The sequence below is a fragment of the Coturnix japonica genome, chromosome Z, assembly GCF_001577835.2.
Source record: "Coturnix japonica isolate 7356 chromosome Z, Coturnix japonica 2.1, whole genome shotgun sequence".
Taxonomy (NCBI): Eukaryota; Metazoa; Chordata; class Aves; order Galliformes; family Phasianidae; genus Coturnix; species Coturnix japonica.
Window position 1 is genome coordinate 8,727,194 of NC_029547.1, and position 15,102 is coordinate 8,742,295.

General features: G+C 45.4%; 1 protein-coding gene across 9 annotated transcripts in view; it reads right to left on the minus strand.

Moving 5' to 3' along the window:
- PDZD2 (PDZ domain containing 2) overlaps nt 1-15,102 on the minus strand; it is a 184,277-nt gene that overhangs the window by 36,819 nt on the left and 132,356 nt on the right. For 8 of the 9 annotated variants that reach the window (XM_015848372.2, XM_015848370.2, XM_015848375.2 and 5 more), the window contains 3 exons: nt 12,527-12,669; nt 11,867-11,999; nt 9,877-10,044 (listed from right to left, as the gene is read on the minus strand). The exons of the other annotated variant lie outside the window; for it this stretch is intronic. In XM_015848372.2, the coding sequence (XP_015703858.1) occupies nt 9,877-10,044; nt 11,867-11,999; nt 12,527-12,669 (444 nt within the window). The remainder of the gene's footprint in view (nt 1-9,876; nt 10,045-11,866; nt 12,000-12,526; nt 12,670-15,102) is intronic. 9 annotated transcript variants of the gene reach the window in all.

Below are 15,102 nucleotides of genomic sequence, written 5' to 3' on the forward strand. Positions count from 1 at the left end.
ACTAGACAGAACGCTTAAGCGAGGTGGCATTTTGCCTCCACCCTGCCGACATAATGCTGCCTGACTGCAGCTCTGCTGACCTGACTGTGAGTGGGAGCTGGGCCATGCATGCAGACAACTGCACTCTGCACATTTAATGGAAAAGCACAATTTATATTCATGAGCAAACGCACCACTCAATCTTTGCCCATCCTTATGAAGTGAGCTTCATCCTAGCTGGGTTTTCTGATGCTCTTACTTTGTCTCCCCAGTCATGAAACTCACCGCACTGTCCTCCTGCTTCTCCTTCAGAACTGTCCCCACACTGCAAAGCTGCAGCCCTGGAGTCAGCAAAAAAAGTGGAGTTTATCCACCCTAACAGATGTAGAGGGACCCAATCTCACTTTCCTGGAGCTGGGTACATCCAAATTAGTGTTGGAACTGTGGGGCTTGTTTGTTACTGTAGCATGTATGGACACAGGCACTTAGACCCAGTGAGACCACTGAGCTCCCAGAGTGCTTCCTTCAACTCAGAGTATGGGGAAGAAATCAACCTACATGCAGACTCTGAAATCATCACTGCTATGGCCGATTCCTGCCCTGAGCCAGATCTCAGGAATGACTCGTTGGTATGCTCCTCGTTTCTACTAGATGGGATTTGGGTTGGTTTGCATCTTTCTTTCTTCTGACTGCACAAGAAAAGCAAGTATAGATGCACTGTGAAACTCCACACATTTCCATTTGCAGGGTGAGAAGAAGAACAGAGGTCAGCTGCCACCTGCATCAAACCATCACATCCCATCCCTTCTCATCTCCATGCAGTCCTGAAGCCTGCAAGCACCTGCCCTGCATGTTCAACCTGGGGCAGGTGCAAGCACCGGGGAGAGCCTCAAGACATCCTTGGCTTCCTGAGATTGCATTTTATCCAACTTGGCTTCAGATTACAGTAAGACTGAAACATCTAAATTACCTACGTCTCCATTTATTTCTTATTTTAGCAAAAAAAAAAAAACACTTCTCTGACACGATTCGTAAACTTCTAAGGAAAGTCATTCACAACGAAGTGGATGCTTTTCAAGTCGTTGAGGTTCTCTAATAAACCACCAAGAGTTTTATCCTTCTCAGAAAACACTCAGAAATCCAATCTGCAGTTCTTGTGAGAGCTCCCAGCAGCCATGAGTCTGTAATCTTCGGCTGTGCTGTAACTGAGACAAGAAAAGCCCAGCTCCACCTTATCCTCCTGGCCACACGTGAATCTATTGCTCTACTGTCTCAAGGCGCTGCCATGCCATTTTAATTTGCCTCCCTTTCAAGGAAATGGAGCTCTCTATTTCAGTTCTGCACGCCTCTTATTAAACGAAAGCTATAAATCCTGCCTGATGCTTTTTCAGCGCTGAGGACAAGCGGAGCTTTAGTACTCATAGTTTGAGGGAGATCTAAAAATAGAGCCCATCTCACCAGTTCATTAAGTAGCTGCGGGATCAAGTGATGGTGACATCTCAATTGATTTCAAAGGAAACAGTGCCATCATGAACACACGGTGCTGGCACTGAACCAGGACCAACAACTGCCCGCAGAGCCCTCACTTGGGCAGAACTCCAGTGTGACCAAGCCCTTAATGAGGCAAGATGAGGAGCTGGATTATGAGAATCTGCATTGTTTAACCACAAACATCTTGGCAATCGTCGCTGATTTACAGAAACAAGGCAGCACACGTGGGACGACACAATTTAATAAGCAAACTGCTTCACTGCTGCTGTTGCTGAGCTCCTCGGCTGCTGGCTTCCCCATCAGCACCAGCCTCATCTGAGAAGGCTGCAAAGCACTTGCTGCACACCTGGTTTCATCCAGCCCCTGAAGAAAGTCCTGTCGGTCCCATGAGACCAGTGGGTGCCCTAAAGCCTTTCCTAAAATTGTGGAGCTTTATCCTTGAAAACCAGTTATAAAAACTAGTTGCTGCAGCTATCTGTGCCATTATTTATTGCTCTGAGATGCACAGCGTGCTTTAAGCCTCAAATGTGCTGTAGGCAGAGTGCTCTGCAAGCCCTTTCACCTTGCACAAAAAGCAAAGTGCCTTCCCTTCTAAATTAGTTCTTTTCCCGTTTAATTGAGTCCATCTCCCAGATAAATGACAAAGACCAGGACTGTAAGCTACTGGAATTAGCACTGCAAACAATGCAGAGGATGCAGATTTTCTGATCCTGGTCAGCACTGCTCTGGCTGTATGGCATGCACAAAGCCTGGGAGGACCAGGACCAGCCAGGACCCACCACATTCTGGGCTTCATCATGTGAGCACCCTCCTATGCCCCAGTCCCAGCCAGAGGAGGAATTATATTCAGCTGGACCATGACGCTCACCAGGAATAATTAAACCCAGATTTCATAGCTTCTGGAGCAAAGTATGAATGCAGCTACCCAAGCGAGCCAGGGAGGGAGGAGAAGAGGGGGAGCATCACCTCTGTGCCAGCTTTTAACCTCAGAAGAACCTGATGCCCCAGTTTCTCCACCCGGTGCTATGGCAGGTTTCATGAGAGATGGCACTGACTTAGATTTGGGCTACATGCAGCATTCTTGGTAAGGACCATGTTGGTACCAGCAGGCACAGCCTGGGCTTCCTCCTGCCCAGGGAACGGGGTGGGAATTGCAGCAGCCATTACCTAACGGCAAAGCATCTGCTGGAAACCACTGCTTCATGTGCTGCAAAGAGATCAGGAAGCGTGATAATCATTCAAGAACTGGAACTGCCCTATTTTCTGAATAGGTGGAAATGATAAATAAACAGAACAAAAGCCTTTAAAGCAGTCTCGAAGAATGCCTGGCCAGTCACTCTAACAAATCCCTGCATTCAAAAACCGGCCTAAGCCTTTGCTGTAATGCAGCAGATGCTAGAAAGGGCATTACTGTCAGCCTCAGTCAGTGCAGAACTCTGACAGTTATTTCTATTACACTTCACACAGACTATAAAGTTGTCACACACCAAGCTGGCACTCACCAGCACAAAGCCAACAGCAGTGCCTGCCCGTGCACCCTCCACACACAGAATGGAAGCACACCATGGCACAGCTCAGCTGCTTTTATCTCCCAGAGTGCTCGTTTTGTATGACATGCTCCAATTCCCAGCCCAATGAGTTTGACACCAGGAGAACACGCTGACCATGCCCAAAGGATGCGGGCAGGTTCTTGATGTGTGTGGATCCCAACCACATCAGCTCCACAGGCACCCTGGTGCTACATTATACTTATGGCTAGGGCTGCAGTTAAGCAAAGGAGATTTCAGTTTCATGCTCCCAGATGGTTGCTAAAATTAATAATAACGTTTTGAAAAGACAAACTTTTAAAAGAAATGCAGGAAACAGCTAACACGACTGAATTTTCCAAGAAACAGATATCACAGTCAGCACATGCCTTGGAAACAGTAAGATGCTCCCAGCTATATCCTTTTTGGACCAGATTAGTGTTCTTCTGCAATATATTACAATTTTCACTACAAAAATCATCTGAGCTGAAGGAAATCAAATTCATACATTTCTGAAATGGTGCAGAATCGCTGCTGCTTTCTTTTTTACGCTTTATCCTTTTTCCCCACCACACATCAGTGAGGATGAGAGGATGGCGTGCAGTGTGTTCCATGCCCACGAGATGTCTCCATGCGCTGCAGTGAAGTCCCTGAAGACTGGCTCTGGTAAACAGAGGAGACAAAAATGGATCTCAAGCTGTGTGAAAGCTGGTCCTGCTCCTCTGTTATTTTCTTTAATAAACGCTCAGCTCGTGGCCTAGCACAAATTCAGAGCCTATACATCACAGCAAACAGCACTCCCCTGCTTTTTTCTTGTCTTTAATGACAACCCTTTTACTTGCAGTGAGGGATAAAGCAAACCATAAACAATGCTGAAAATAAATAACTCTCCTGAGAATGATGTGAGACCTCCCTTACACCGAAGTCAACCCACAGCTGCAGAGAGCATTCCCACGGCAGGGCTGATGGGGAGCTCTGGATTTCAGCTCTGTTTATAACACCCTAATTACATGAGAGGATACAGAATACATAAGCATAAAGTGTATTTTATACCTGAATCAAGGACTGAAGCCTCATATATTATACAGGCTGCATTTATTCGGACACAGTGCATCTAGAATATGCTTTAACAGAACCCAGAGAGGCTGGGCTGTGTGCATGCTCAGACAAACAAGCTGCAGATGTGATGATACGACATTCACACTAACTCTCAAATCCTGGAGCCTTTATCATCTTTCTGTTAATGTATGTGAACTGCACGGCTGTGACAGCATCTCCTTGTCCCAGTGCCACGAGGGGGATATTTTTAGCTTGCTAAAGGCGGTTCATCTCCTTCAAAACCGGGCAGCTATCCAAACAGCCCAAGGAGAGACAGGCTGTACTCTATCTGCTGCTTTATGGGAAAAGCCCTCATTCACAAAAACTAAGAGCATGTGGAACCTGTACTGTAGATAAACTTACATTGTGATCACTTTGCTGACTTGGCTTTCAAACTCATCACGCTGAAGAGGAACCATTCTGTGCATTGTCTGCGCTGATATTTATGGTCCAGTCAAAAGGTTATCTCCCACCTAGCCCAAGCATCAGGAGATAGCTCACTGTTTGTAGCGTGCATCAAGTCTACAGGAACCCATGTGGATGTCTACCTGTGCCACTTGCTATATGGAACCTGCTTCAGCGGGGGTTGGAGTAGGTGATCTCTACAGGTCCATTTCAACTCCTACAGTTCAGTGATTCTGTGCACTCTTTGGAGTACTGTCTTGTTAACACTCACATGGAACAACCACATGAAAGAAACAAGAGCTAGTCCCCTAATATTTTATTTCCTCCCACCCAAATTCCCACCTACACTCACTCCAACAACTTGCCATTCACCAGTCCTCTGCAGTCACCACAGGAGCATGTGTTACACCACACCACGAATAAAAGGCACAGAATGAGCTCAGCACCACAGGGACATGCCGGACAAGGTTGTACCTGCATGGGTACAGTGCTTCCAGGCCCTCAGCAAACACAGCATCTCCAGCAGGGCAGGAGCTCCATGCCCAAGGAGTTATTTAGCCCATCTTCAGGACAAGGGCCATACTTCATCCAGCCTGGACAACGTGTTTCTGTGCAGAGCAGATTTCTGACAGCAAAAGCTGCTTCCCTCTTTTCCAGCCATGCAATCCTGTCTGAGGATGAGTCATGTCTCAGCAAACCCTTCCAAGGATGCAGTGCCCTAGTGGGAGCTAACACTTGAGTCCTCCTGGTAATGAGGGTCCCTCCCCATGCTCTGCACACACTTAATTGTTGAGTTATGCTTCCTGTTCCTTTTCAATGCTAATGCTTTCTCTGAAATTCTCTCCCAGTGTTTCCAGAAGAACTTTTGACCCCGAGAGTGTTTTTAAACTTATGGCATTGTTATCCTCTTCCTTATTATGCTTGCATGGCTAGAGGTAATTACACATGGATTCCCTAGTAAGATAGAAAGACTTGCAACAGAACACAACCAACCAGTCTTATGGCAGATGAAAAATAAAAGCAGGCAGGGTGGGCAAACAAATGCACTTCACGAAGTAGGCTTTTGTAGCATAACTTGCAAAAAAAACCAAAAAACAAAACAACAAAAACCCATAAAAAAACAACAGGTAAGTGTGCTTTGACAGAGGCAAGGAAGCTCCTGCAATAAAGCTTTAACCAGAAGCATTCAGTCACTGTTACTTGCTCAGTACCAGCTGCACACATCACAAGGAGAGTAAGGTTCAGTGCAGCCCAGAGGAGCAGTCCCCAGCCTTCCTCCCTGCCTCCAGTTACTGCAGACCCAGCCCTCCCAAGGCAGTCCCCTCTGCTTGTAATTAATAATTTCTTGGAATTTCTCATCCAGCCCATTAACACAAAGCTGCCTGCTGAAGCAGAACACTTCAGAATGAAAATACACGGATCATCATATATTGAACAACACAGCACCACCACAAACAAAGGCTAAAAGCTTTCGAAGCAGCTAAAAATGGTATGTGCCTCTGCCAAGGGACCCAAAACGTCCCAGATTCATCAGACACTTTGCAAATTCTTGGCAGACCTGACTTCTGTTTAAAGCTCATTTCCCATGTTGCTCTGCCATCCAGCATTACAGTGACAAATAGAAGCAATTTCAAGCAAGAAAAATGCTAGGAAAAATGAATTAGAATTAAAAAAAGATCATCAGAGGCAAATATTACCCTATCATCCTATTTCACTTGGACATAAATAATGACATTTTAAAACAGCAGTGTCAATTGCACAAGGCAAAACAGGGATTTTGGTAAGAGTTTAAAATCCCCAAAGTGACTCAGGACAGTGTAATACAACTTGACTCTGTGGCCCAGTATTTCATACCTAAAGTTCAGAAGCATTTTGGCCAAACCACTTCTGAAATAAATGCACTTTAAAGATATTAATGCAATCATTTTTTTGTCTGGCAGCGCAAGTTTTATTAAAGTTACAACTTTAAGGGATGTTTCAAATTAAACAGACTGTAAAAACAGAGCTCAATTTAAACTCTACTATGACACTTTTAATTAATAAAATACAACAAATGGACTTTTCCTTAAGCCTTACAAGCAATATTTCTCTTTGATTACGGTTTCCAACTGTCACAAAACTCTTCTTCTGTGTCCTAAAGCAGTTGAGTAGCTCAGATTATATTTCCCTGCTGAACACACTGGAACAGAACTTAAGGTTCTGGAGAACCTGCTGACAGGGAAAATGTTGATCCAGCACCTCAAAAGGATTTCTCTTCTTAATTTGCATGGAATCATAGAGCAAATCAGGTTTCACAGGACTTTAGGGAGACCTCGGTCCAGCCACCCTCTCAAAGCAGAGATAACTTAGACCACATTGCTCAGAGCCTGGTCCCATTGAGTTCTGAATATTTACAAGGAAGAAGGTTAGAATTTGTATCTCAGTTCCAAGCGATTTCATTTTCTGCTGGGCAATGGCCCTATACCCCTTTGAATTCAAACACAACTTCATTGGTAACCTCACCAGGAGAGTGGCAGCTGTACAGTGGCCTCCCACCCATAAGCAGTCACTGCAGAGCACCCAGAGGTGAAGTTCATCCACCCAAGCCCAAGTGCTGAGCCTGGGTCAGCTTACGAGCAGCCAGGTGCTGCTGTACTTGCAGTAAGTCCATCAGGAATATAAGTAGGTCACTCCAAAAGTAATGCCTCCTAGCAACAGTGAAATATCATCTGACAATAATTAATTTTGTTAGTTGGTCACCCAGCACCTGACAGTAACCCTTCAAGTGTCTGCAAAACCCTGCACAGTAAACAAGAAAATTCACTGATCTCTTGTCAGAGCTGTGCAGCCAGCAGTGACAAAGACAACTTACATGCAGATCTGGACTGAGAACTGGCCTCAAATCTAAGAGGTCTGATGCTAAAGCCAAGACCTCAGCCTCAGTGAAGCTGCCCAGACCTTAGTGCCAACCCCTCCGGAACACTAAAATCATGACATCCGTACTGATAAAAAATGCTTAGTTCCTTAGTTCTAGCTTAGTTCCTGCTTTAACCATCAACAATAGTGATATACAGTACCAATAAGTGGAATGTATGAGAGAAAGAGAACACACGTGATTATCATCAAGGGAGTGGGAGCAGCACATAACAATAATTTCTAAAGCAGTTTACAATTAAGCGTATATATATATGAATATATATACATGCATAGATATATACTTACTTTTACATGTACACAATGCATAACCATACAGGTATGCTTCTGTGCTTGCTTGCTTTTTGTTTTAAACAATACAATGCTTCATGCTCGTGCTGACCTTCAAACCAGAATCAAAGCCTTGCTGTGAGAAATTCTCCCCACCTTGCCAGACAGAGAAAAACCACGTGTGAGCTCATCATTCCCATACACCTTTACCTTCCCACAGCCCAATCCGGCCATCCTGGCAGGCTGTGTGAGGATGATGGATCAAACTGCAGGGAGAGCCCGGGGCTCTGTGCTGCGTGGACTGCCCACACCAAGCTGCAGAGCTGTGCCTGCACTCCTGAGGCTGACACAGCACTTACACAGGGAATGCAAAGGCATCCACATGCTGGATTAGAAGAGGAAAAATTTCATGTGCAGCAAAACTGAAAGCACAAGAGCCACCAGTAATTCAGTGTGTGTATATCCCTCTGAATTACATCCTCCTCAATTAAAAAGAAAAAAAGAAACAGAGGAGATAAAAATATTCCTGCCATTCTTCCAACACATTTACTGTACTCAGATTCCTATGGTTTTCCCTCCAGCCCTCACTGATGCATTACAAAAGCTTTGAGCCATTGCCATCAGAGGCAACAATGCCAGGCAGGCAAACCAAAACTCCGAAGCCACCCAGCAGCTTCAGCACAGACCTTAGGGCAGGACACAAACTCAAGTACAGGCTGAAGGGCTACACTGAGCTTATCCAGCTGGGTCTTCACAGCGCTGTGTACCTCAGCAACCTCAAAGCTTCTCTTAGTTATGTTAATTGGGAAATTACAATGACATCTCAAAAGTGCCTTCGATAAAAAACACACAGAATCTTCCCTGGAAACCCATGAGCATATGAAATGGCATTGGTAGCGTGTGCAGAAAGATTTGCTGGAATGCCAGGGAACTGCATCCCGAAGCTATGTATAATTAACTTTTGATTTTTAGGTTAAAGCTTTGCTGAGCCACAGGCTTGAGAAAAACTACCAGATCTTGAAATATGACACAGAGAAGAGAATTTCTAAAGCTAAAAGAAAGCTGAGATGCCCACTTGAGTTTGCATAGGAACGCTACCATGTCATCAGCACTGAGCATCCCTGATTTTTTGCTTTTCCCTTTCTCCCCGCAGAACAGCAACCTGGCACATGGGAGAGAAGACTGTACAGACATCACTAACAAGAAAACAAAACTTGTCATACTAAAGAAATGCTTGAGAGAGGGGACCGCTATAAACATAGACACAAAGCAGAGATAACATGCAAGTACAAAGGGAACACCAGCATCAGGCAGATCGTAGCATGAAGCTGCAGAAGTGTAAGGATACACAATCAAATCACCAAGCTAGACATCACATCTGAGCCACCCAAAGGTTTCAGAGGTTTATTACTATTGCTGCAGAAAGGGGGTGGGAGGGAGAGAAGAAGAAAAAAATCACAAAGAGAAAAGCTTCAATTGAATCCACATGCCTTCTCATGCCTGAAAACGAGCCTGTAAGCTCTTTAGAGTTGAGAACATCGTTTTATTTTGCATTTATACAATACAACAGAGGCCCAGGATACTGATGAAGCTTCAGAGAGCTGCTACATTACAAATAAATAACAATAATCCACTTAATCTCTGCTTAATGCAACCCTGGAGGGAATGCGGGTGAGATTATCAACTGACAGCATTTACTCAGTAGACCTTCAGTTACAGTTCATAGCCAGAAATTCAGATTCCTCCCCTCAAAAAGCATCCGTTGGCATCAGCTGAGCAGAGCAAATGAAGCCTTGAAGAACTGCAGACAGTAGGCTGTTAAATAAGTTTGGTTACAAAAGGAGCAGAGAGGAGAGTACGGCGTCATGTAAGTGCTGCAAGAGACATCCCAGTGGTTCCAACAAAAGCACTGGAAGGGGCAAAAAGCACCCAACAGATGGGAGAAAGGAAACACCGTGACTGTCGCATAGCTTGTAGCACACAAGAGCTCCTGCTGCCCATGCCATTGCTTCGCTACAGCACAGAACAGAGGGCAGACACTGTAGTAGGTAACATCCCTGCTTCCAACCACCTTCTGTGCAAAGAGGGCTGGGTTTGATGGCCCTGTCCCATCTGCACCAGGCTGGAGGAAAATGAGACAGATGCAAGCAGGCATCGAAGGAGAAGGTGAAAACATCACCAAAGCCACACTTACAGCGACCAGTGTTTCAGGAGACACACTCTCCCCCTTCACATCTTCTTCTTCGGGCTCTTCGTTTTCTTTATTGTCAGTGCAAGAGACAGAGTCTTGGACTGAGCAAGTGCTAAGCAAGTCTGGCAAACTGGTAGATGGGTACTTCAGAAAATCCCCTTCGTCGGATTCCTACCCAAGAGACAACAAAATGTGTTACACCACATGAACCCACCAGAGCCATGCTGACTCTGCCCCATTTCACCTGCCGCAACAGCCTGCCCTCCTTATGCGTTTCCATGTGCTTGAACTGTAATGGTCCAGTTATTGACAGCAGCTCTGGCATTAACATGCACACAGAGCAAATGTAGGCCAATACATATCTGAAACAATCAGATTTCATAAAAGAGAATTTAAAATAAGTGCTCCCCCAGCAGTTTGCTCCTCCCCACCTGAGTTCATTAGAAGTCGTGGGAAGCAGACGCAGAGCTTGCAGGCTCATTACTCATGTCAGTGTGTCCTAAATCTCACACTGTGCTCCCATCACATACATGCCTATCTAAATGCACCAAGGTAACAAACCAGCAGTGCTGTTTGGGAGAACTGAACTCATAAGCCTCTACCTATCCAATCCAAATGCTTCAGGAGATGTTCCCCTGGCTTTGGCATGAATTCTGGGAGGTAAACGTGCATCAGCTGAAGGCAGCAGTAAGACAGGCTCTCATTTCATTGCTTTCATAGGAAATCCTGTGCTTGCAGTGCTCAGCAATGTCAAGCTGTAGGGCGGCTTTCCCATACCAACAAACAGCAGACTATGGAATCTGCTGGAGAACACTTCACCTGTATATGCCTTTCTACATGATATTTTAATCTGTAAGGTTATTCACAGGGATGATTTTTGATGCAGTCACTCCATGAGCAAGCAAATACTTTTCAGGACAGTTCTATGCAGGCCAATGCCTTGTGTTTTGGCAGAGAATCCAACTGTCCAAATGAAGTACAAAACGTACCTATTCCAGTTCAAAGCCTGCTGTTTCCAGAATAAACACTGGTGGGGCTACTATCATGCTGGGAGCCTACAGAAGGTCTTGAATGAAGTTTGCTATCTAAATTAAACTTTAGTGAAGTTACAGGTTCTTCACTTTTAACATGGAGGAAAAGAGACTATTCTTGACCAAGATGAGAAATAAAAAGCTACATTAGGAAGCCAAAAGGAGCACCCAGAAATGAAACTCATGCAAATCAAATCTGCACCAGGTTGGCTGGGATAACAAGTGTGGTCCCTGAGGCCATCCCTCCTGCCTCAGAGGACCCTACACCACCTCAGTGGTCGTGTTGTCCTTTCTGAGATCCTAAGCACTTTTGGGAACTGGTCTCAACCCAAGCCAGGGAGCACCAGGCTGCAGTCTAGGGGAATGCACAAACTGGGGTGGGGAGGATTTCCTTAAGCAAAGCAAAAATATTGTGCAATATTCCCTTGATCTCTGAAAGCGAAACTGAGAGCCCTCCCAATAAATGAATTCCACTCTCATTCCCCTGAAATTTCATGCTACTTTATCTGTGAGAGCTTTGCTTCAAGCTATTAACAAGGACAAAATAAGGAATTCAAGCCAAGGGATCATCATCAGGAGACCTCTAGCACACAGATTCGGAGGGAGATAACAGGCTCCACAGGCAAGTGTCTGACAAGGCTCAGTACAGCCTGCTTTATTTAGAACCCTACGTATATTTTAAGAAAATGCTTTTTGGCCAAAACTTAAGTAATGTCTGCATGACTAAACCCAGCCTCATTTGCACACTGAACAACAGTGACAATTCAAGCAAATCACTACCATAGTCTATACCCCGCTGATTTGCCACAGATTTACAGCAGCTACTGATAACAATCCCAGCAGCACTGCATTAAACCTAGGGGAGCAAATGCAAACATGTGCCTCCATCTCAAAAACGTGCTGTGTGGAGGACAGACCTTGGGGAGACACCAGGGAGAGGACACAGTGTGTGCTGCTTGTACCTTGCTGGCGACCACCAGCTGCACCATGCCGGCAGCTGAGCGCAGGAGAGCCACGGCATCCTGGTGGGACAGCCCCACCAGCGACTGCCCGTTGATCATCAGGAGCTCATCGCCTGCCGTCAGCCTGCCGTCCCTGTGAAAACAGAGAGGGAACATTGGGCTCCTGCCACACTGCAGGGTTTTGGTGGGGTAAAATGTGGCCTGGGTGATGCTAAATTTGCATTGATCAGTGAAGCGTTGTTTGACTAGAAAGGGAGCACAGGAAGGCACCCTCTGGAAACTGTTGCTATACTCACGAGCCATTTCCCTCTGTCTGCAGGGATGAGCGCTCTCAGACCCTGTCTGTGCCCCACTGGAGATGGATAGGAAGCAGCAGTGTGCCCCACATTTCACCATCACAGAGGCAGGGCTGGGAGTGAGCAGTCCCTTGGGATGCACAGCTTGTCCTTGCCCACTGATGACCCCATAGGAAAGACCCACAGGGAAAAAAAGCCCTGCAAGCCATTAGGCTCACTGGGTTATGTTCCATCATCAAGAGCCTGGGGCCAAGAATCACAGAATGGCTTGGACTGGAAGTAATATTGAAGATCATCCAGTACCAACTCTCTACTATGGCCACAGATGCTGGGTCACACCCTGAGGGCTCTGCTACGTGCTCACCTGTGTGCCAAGCCTCCTTCCTCCACGTGGGTGATGATGATGCTGTGTGGGGATCGCTTCGAGCCTCTGCCTCCTGTTATCTGAATCCCCAGCCCATCCGTCCCCTTGAGGATGCGCATCTTCCATATGCGGGAACCTTCTCGCTGAGAGAAAACGGGCAGAGAGTCCTTGAGTTTGGATTTGGACATTGAGAGAAGTCTGGAGAGTAGAGAGGGGAGTGACGTATAGCCTTGCTGCCCATCACCACACATCTGTAGAGCTCAAGCCACATGGGTGTTTCATATATATATATATATAATTTTTTAAATATATATATATATATATATTTTTTTTTTTTTTGCTGAACTTTGCCTTGTTATCTGTGGTCCAAGCAAAGGAGGCAGAAAGGAGGAGGCAGCAAAGAGGAGGCGCAGTGTGTATAGGTTTCCTTGCAGGCCCACTTGCAGCTTTTCTGAGCTATTCAGAGCTGCAGCTCTAAGACCCAATCCTTCCCACAGCCAACAGCAGCCTCCAGCACCTTCACCAAAACTCTAGGATTTGCAGCAATTGAGGAGCTGAGAAGCAAGATGCCCCTGAAGGGGCACCTTGAACACCAGTGCGGAGCAGACTTGCAGCATGCAGCAGTGTTTCCTCCTCCAGAGGGCTTGCAGCAATTGAGACATAGAGAAGAAAATGCCAGGCTCATATTATCAGCTGCTGATCAAATATTCCTTATTTGACGGATGTTGTATGGACTGTATGTAAGGATTTCCCACCACAAAGAATAAATTTTCAATATAAGCAAGGTAACAAGCTTTATTATATATACTTTTTTTTTTTTTTTTTTTTTTTTTTTAAATTTTATGATTATAAATCAAAACAGAGCTTTACAATCTCTGGAGCAATACAAAATGCAAAACAAGAGCCTAGTTCCCATGCACCCTACTGGAAGGACTGGGCACAAGGAAACACAGGAGAGGCCGCTATCAGCGGAACAGGAAAGGAAAGAGAAAAACAATCAAGCAAGCAAGACGCAAAGGCAATTGCCAGGACCCTCTCAGAGGGAGGGGAAGAATCAAAGTAACAGAATTACGAGAAATCCCAGGAAGCTTCCAAGCTTGCAAGGCAGCAAAATGCACAGTTTGGCGGTGATTTCAGGCTGCTTGCCATAGTCACTCAGCACCAGGTCATCTATTTCTGACTGGGTCTGTGCTGCACACGTTCCCGCAGCACACAAACACCCAAGCAGTGGAGATGATTAAAATTTCATGCCAAACTGTGAAGAGCACATAGAAATCACTGCTTGTTTCCGAGGAATGGAACTGCTAAATATATCAGTGAACCCAACGTTTGTGGCAGCGACTTGCCGATTTTAGGCCAACACTGTTTATCTGAGCCTATATTAAGTGAAGAAAATGTGCTTTTTGGTTTTTTGTGTTTTTTTGTTTGTTTGTTTTTTTTTTAACCTGACCACTGGAGACCTATGTTGAAACTTTTAAAAGCAATGCAACAAGAGTTTTTCAGACACAGGAAAAATATTATCTTGAGTATCTAAACCAGGACCTAAGAACAAAGAAAAACAGGAGATAAAGGTTATACAGCCCCAAGTCCACAGGTAGGAGAAACAGGAAAAACCAACCTGGTGTTTTGAGAGGTAAGCCAAAAGTTTGATCCTGGAAACATAGACACCTGTGGGTAATTTGTTAGCTTGACAGCAGTGCACATGAGCAATATCCCAGCAGGTTTAACTAGGATGCTGAAGGCACTGATAAAAGCCCAGTCCCAGTTGAGTAACAGGGCATGTAAGGACAGCGAACACCTTGAGACAGATTACCAAGATAGACAAAACAACGTGTTAAATGCAGGGGCAAGAGTCAGTTGTATTTATGTGCTCCAAACAAACAAACAAACCAGAACTAAGCCAAAGCCTGACAATGCTCAGAGAGATTTTATTGCCATAATATGCCCCACACCCATAACGAACATCAGATGTGTCACATCCCCTCCCTCCCTCAACCAGAACTATTCCCATCCAGGACGCTGATGCCCATCCAGGATGCCACTCTGGCTGTCTACTTGTTAAACCTTGCTCAGAAGCAAACTCTTTGATAAAGCCTAACAATGCAGTCATAACACTGTTTCTAATGACTTGCAAAAGCGTTTTGGAATGCTGGTTATGCAAAGGCCCACACTATGCAGCACCCAGCTTGCATTCCTCAGCACTTCTCACTATCACATACTAAAAACACCCAAATTCACCCTCTACTGACCCACCCTCAAATACTCATTCATATGGCACAACACTTCACGGCAACAAGTGGTGAGGCTCTGCTGCTCTTATTCCCCTTCAAGTCCCATTGAAATCAAAACCACCTGCAAATCAGCGCATTACTCAACCTGAGTGGGGATGGCAGAGCACAGCCGTGCTGCAGACAGCACCTCAGCCCAGCACATACTCAACTATGTATTTATTCCACTTGTTTTGAAATCACAAGTCAGTGGCACTCAGAACCACGTCTACTGACTGTTCTCCCTTTTTACAACATCCACAGCCGCTCAGTCAACCCCAGATGTATTTACATATCTTTGACTTTTTA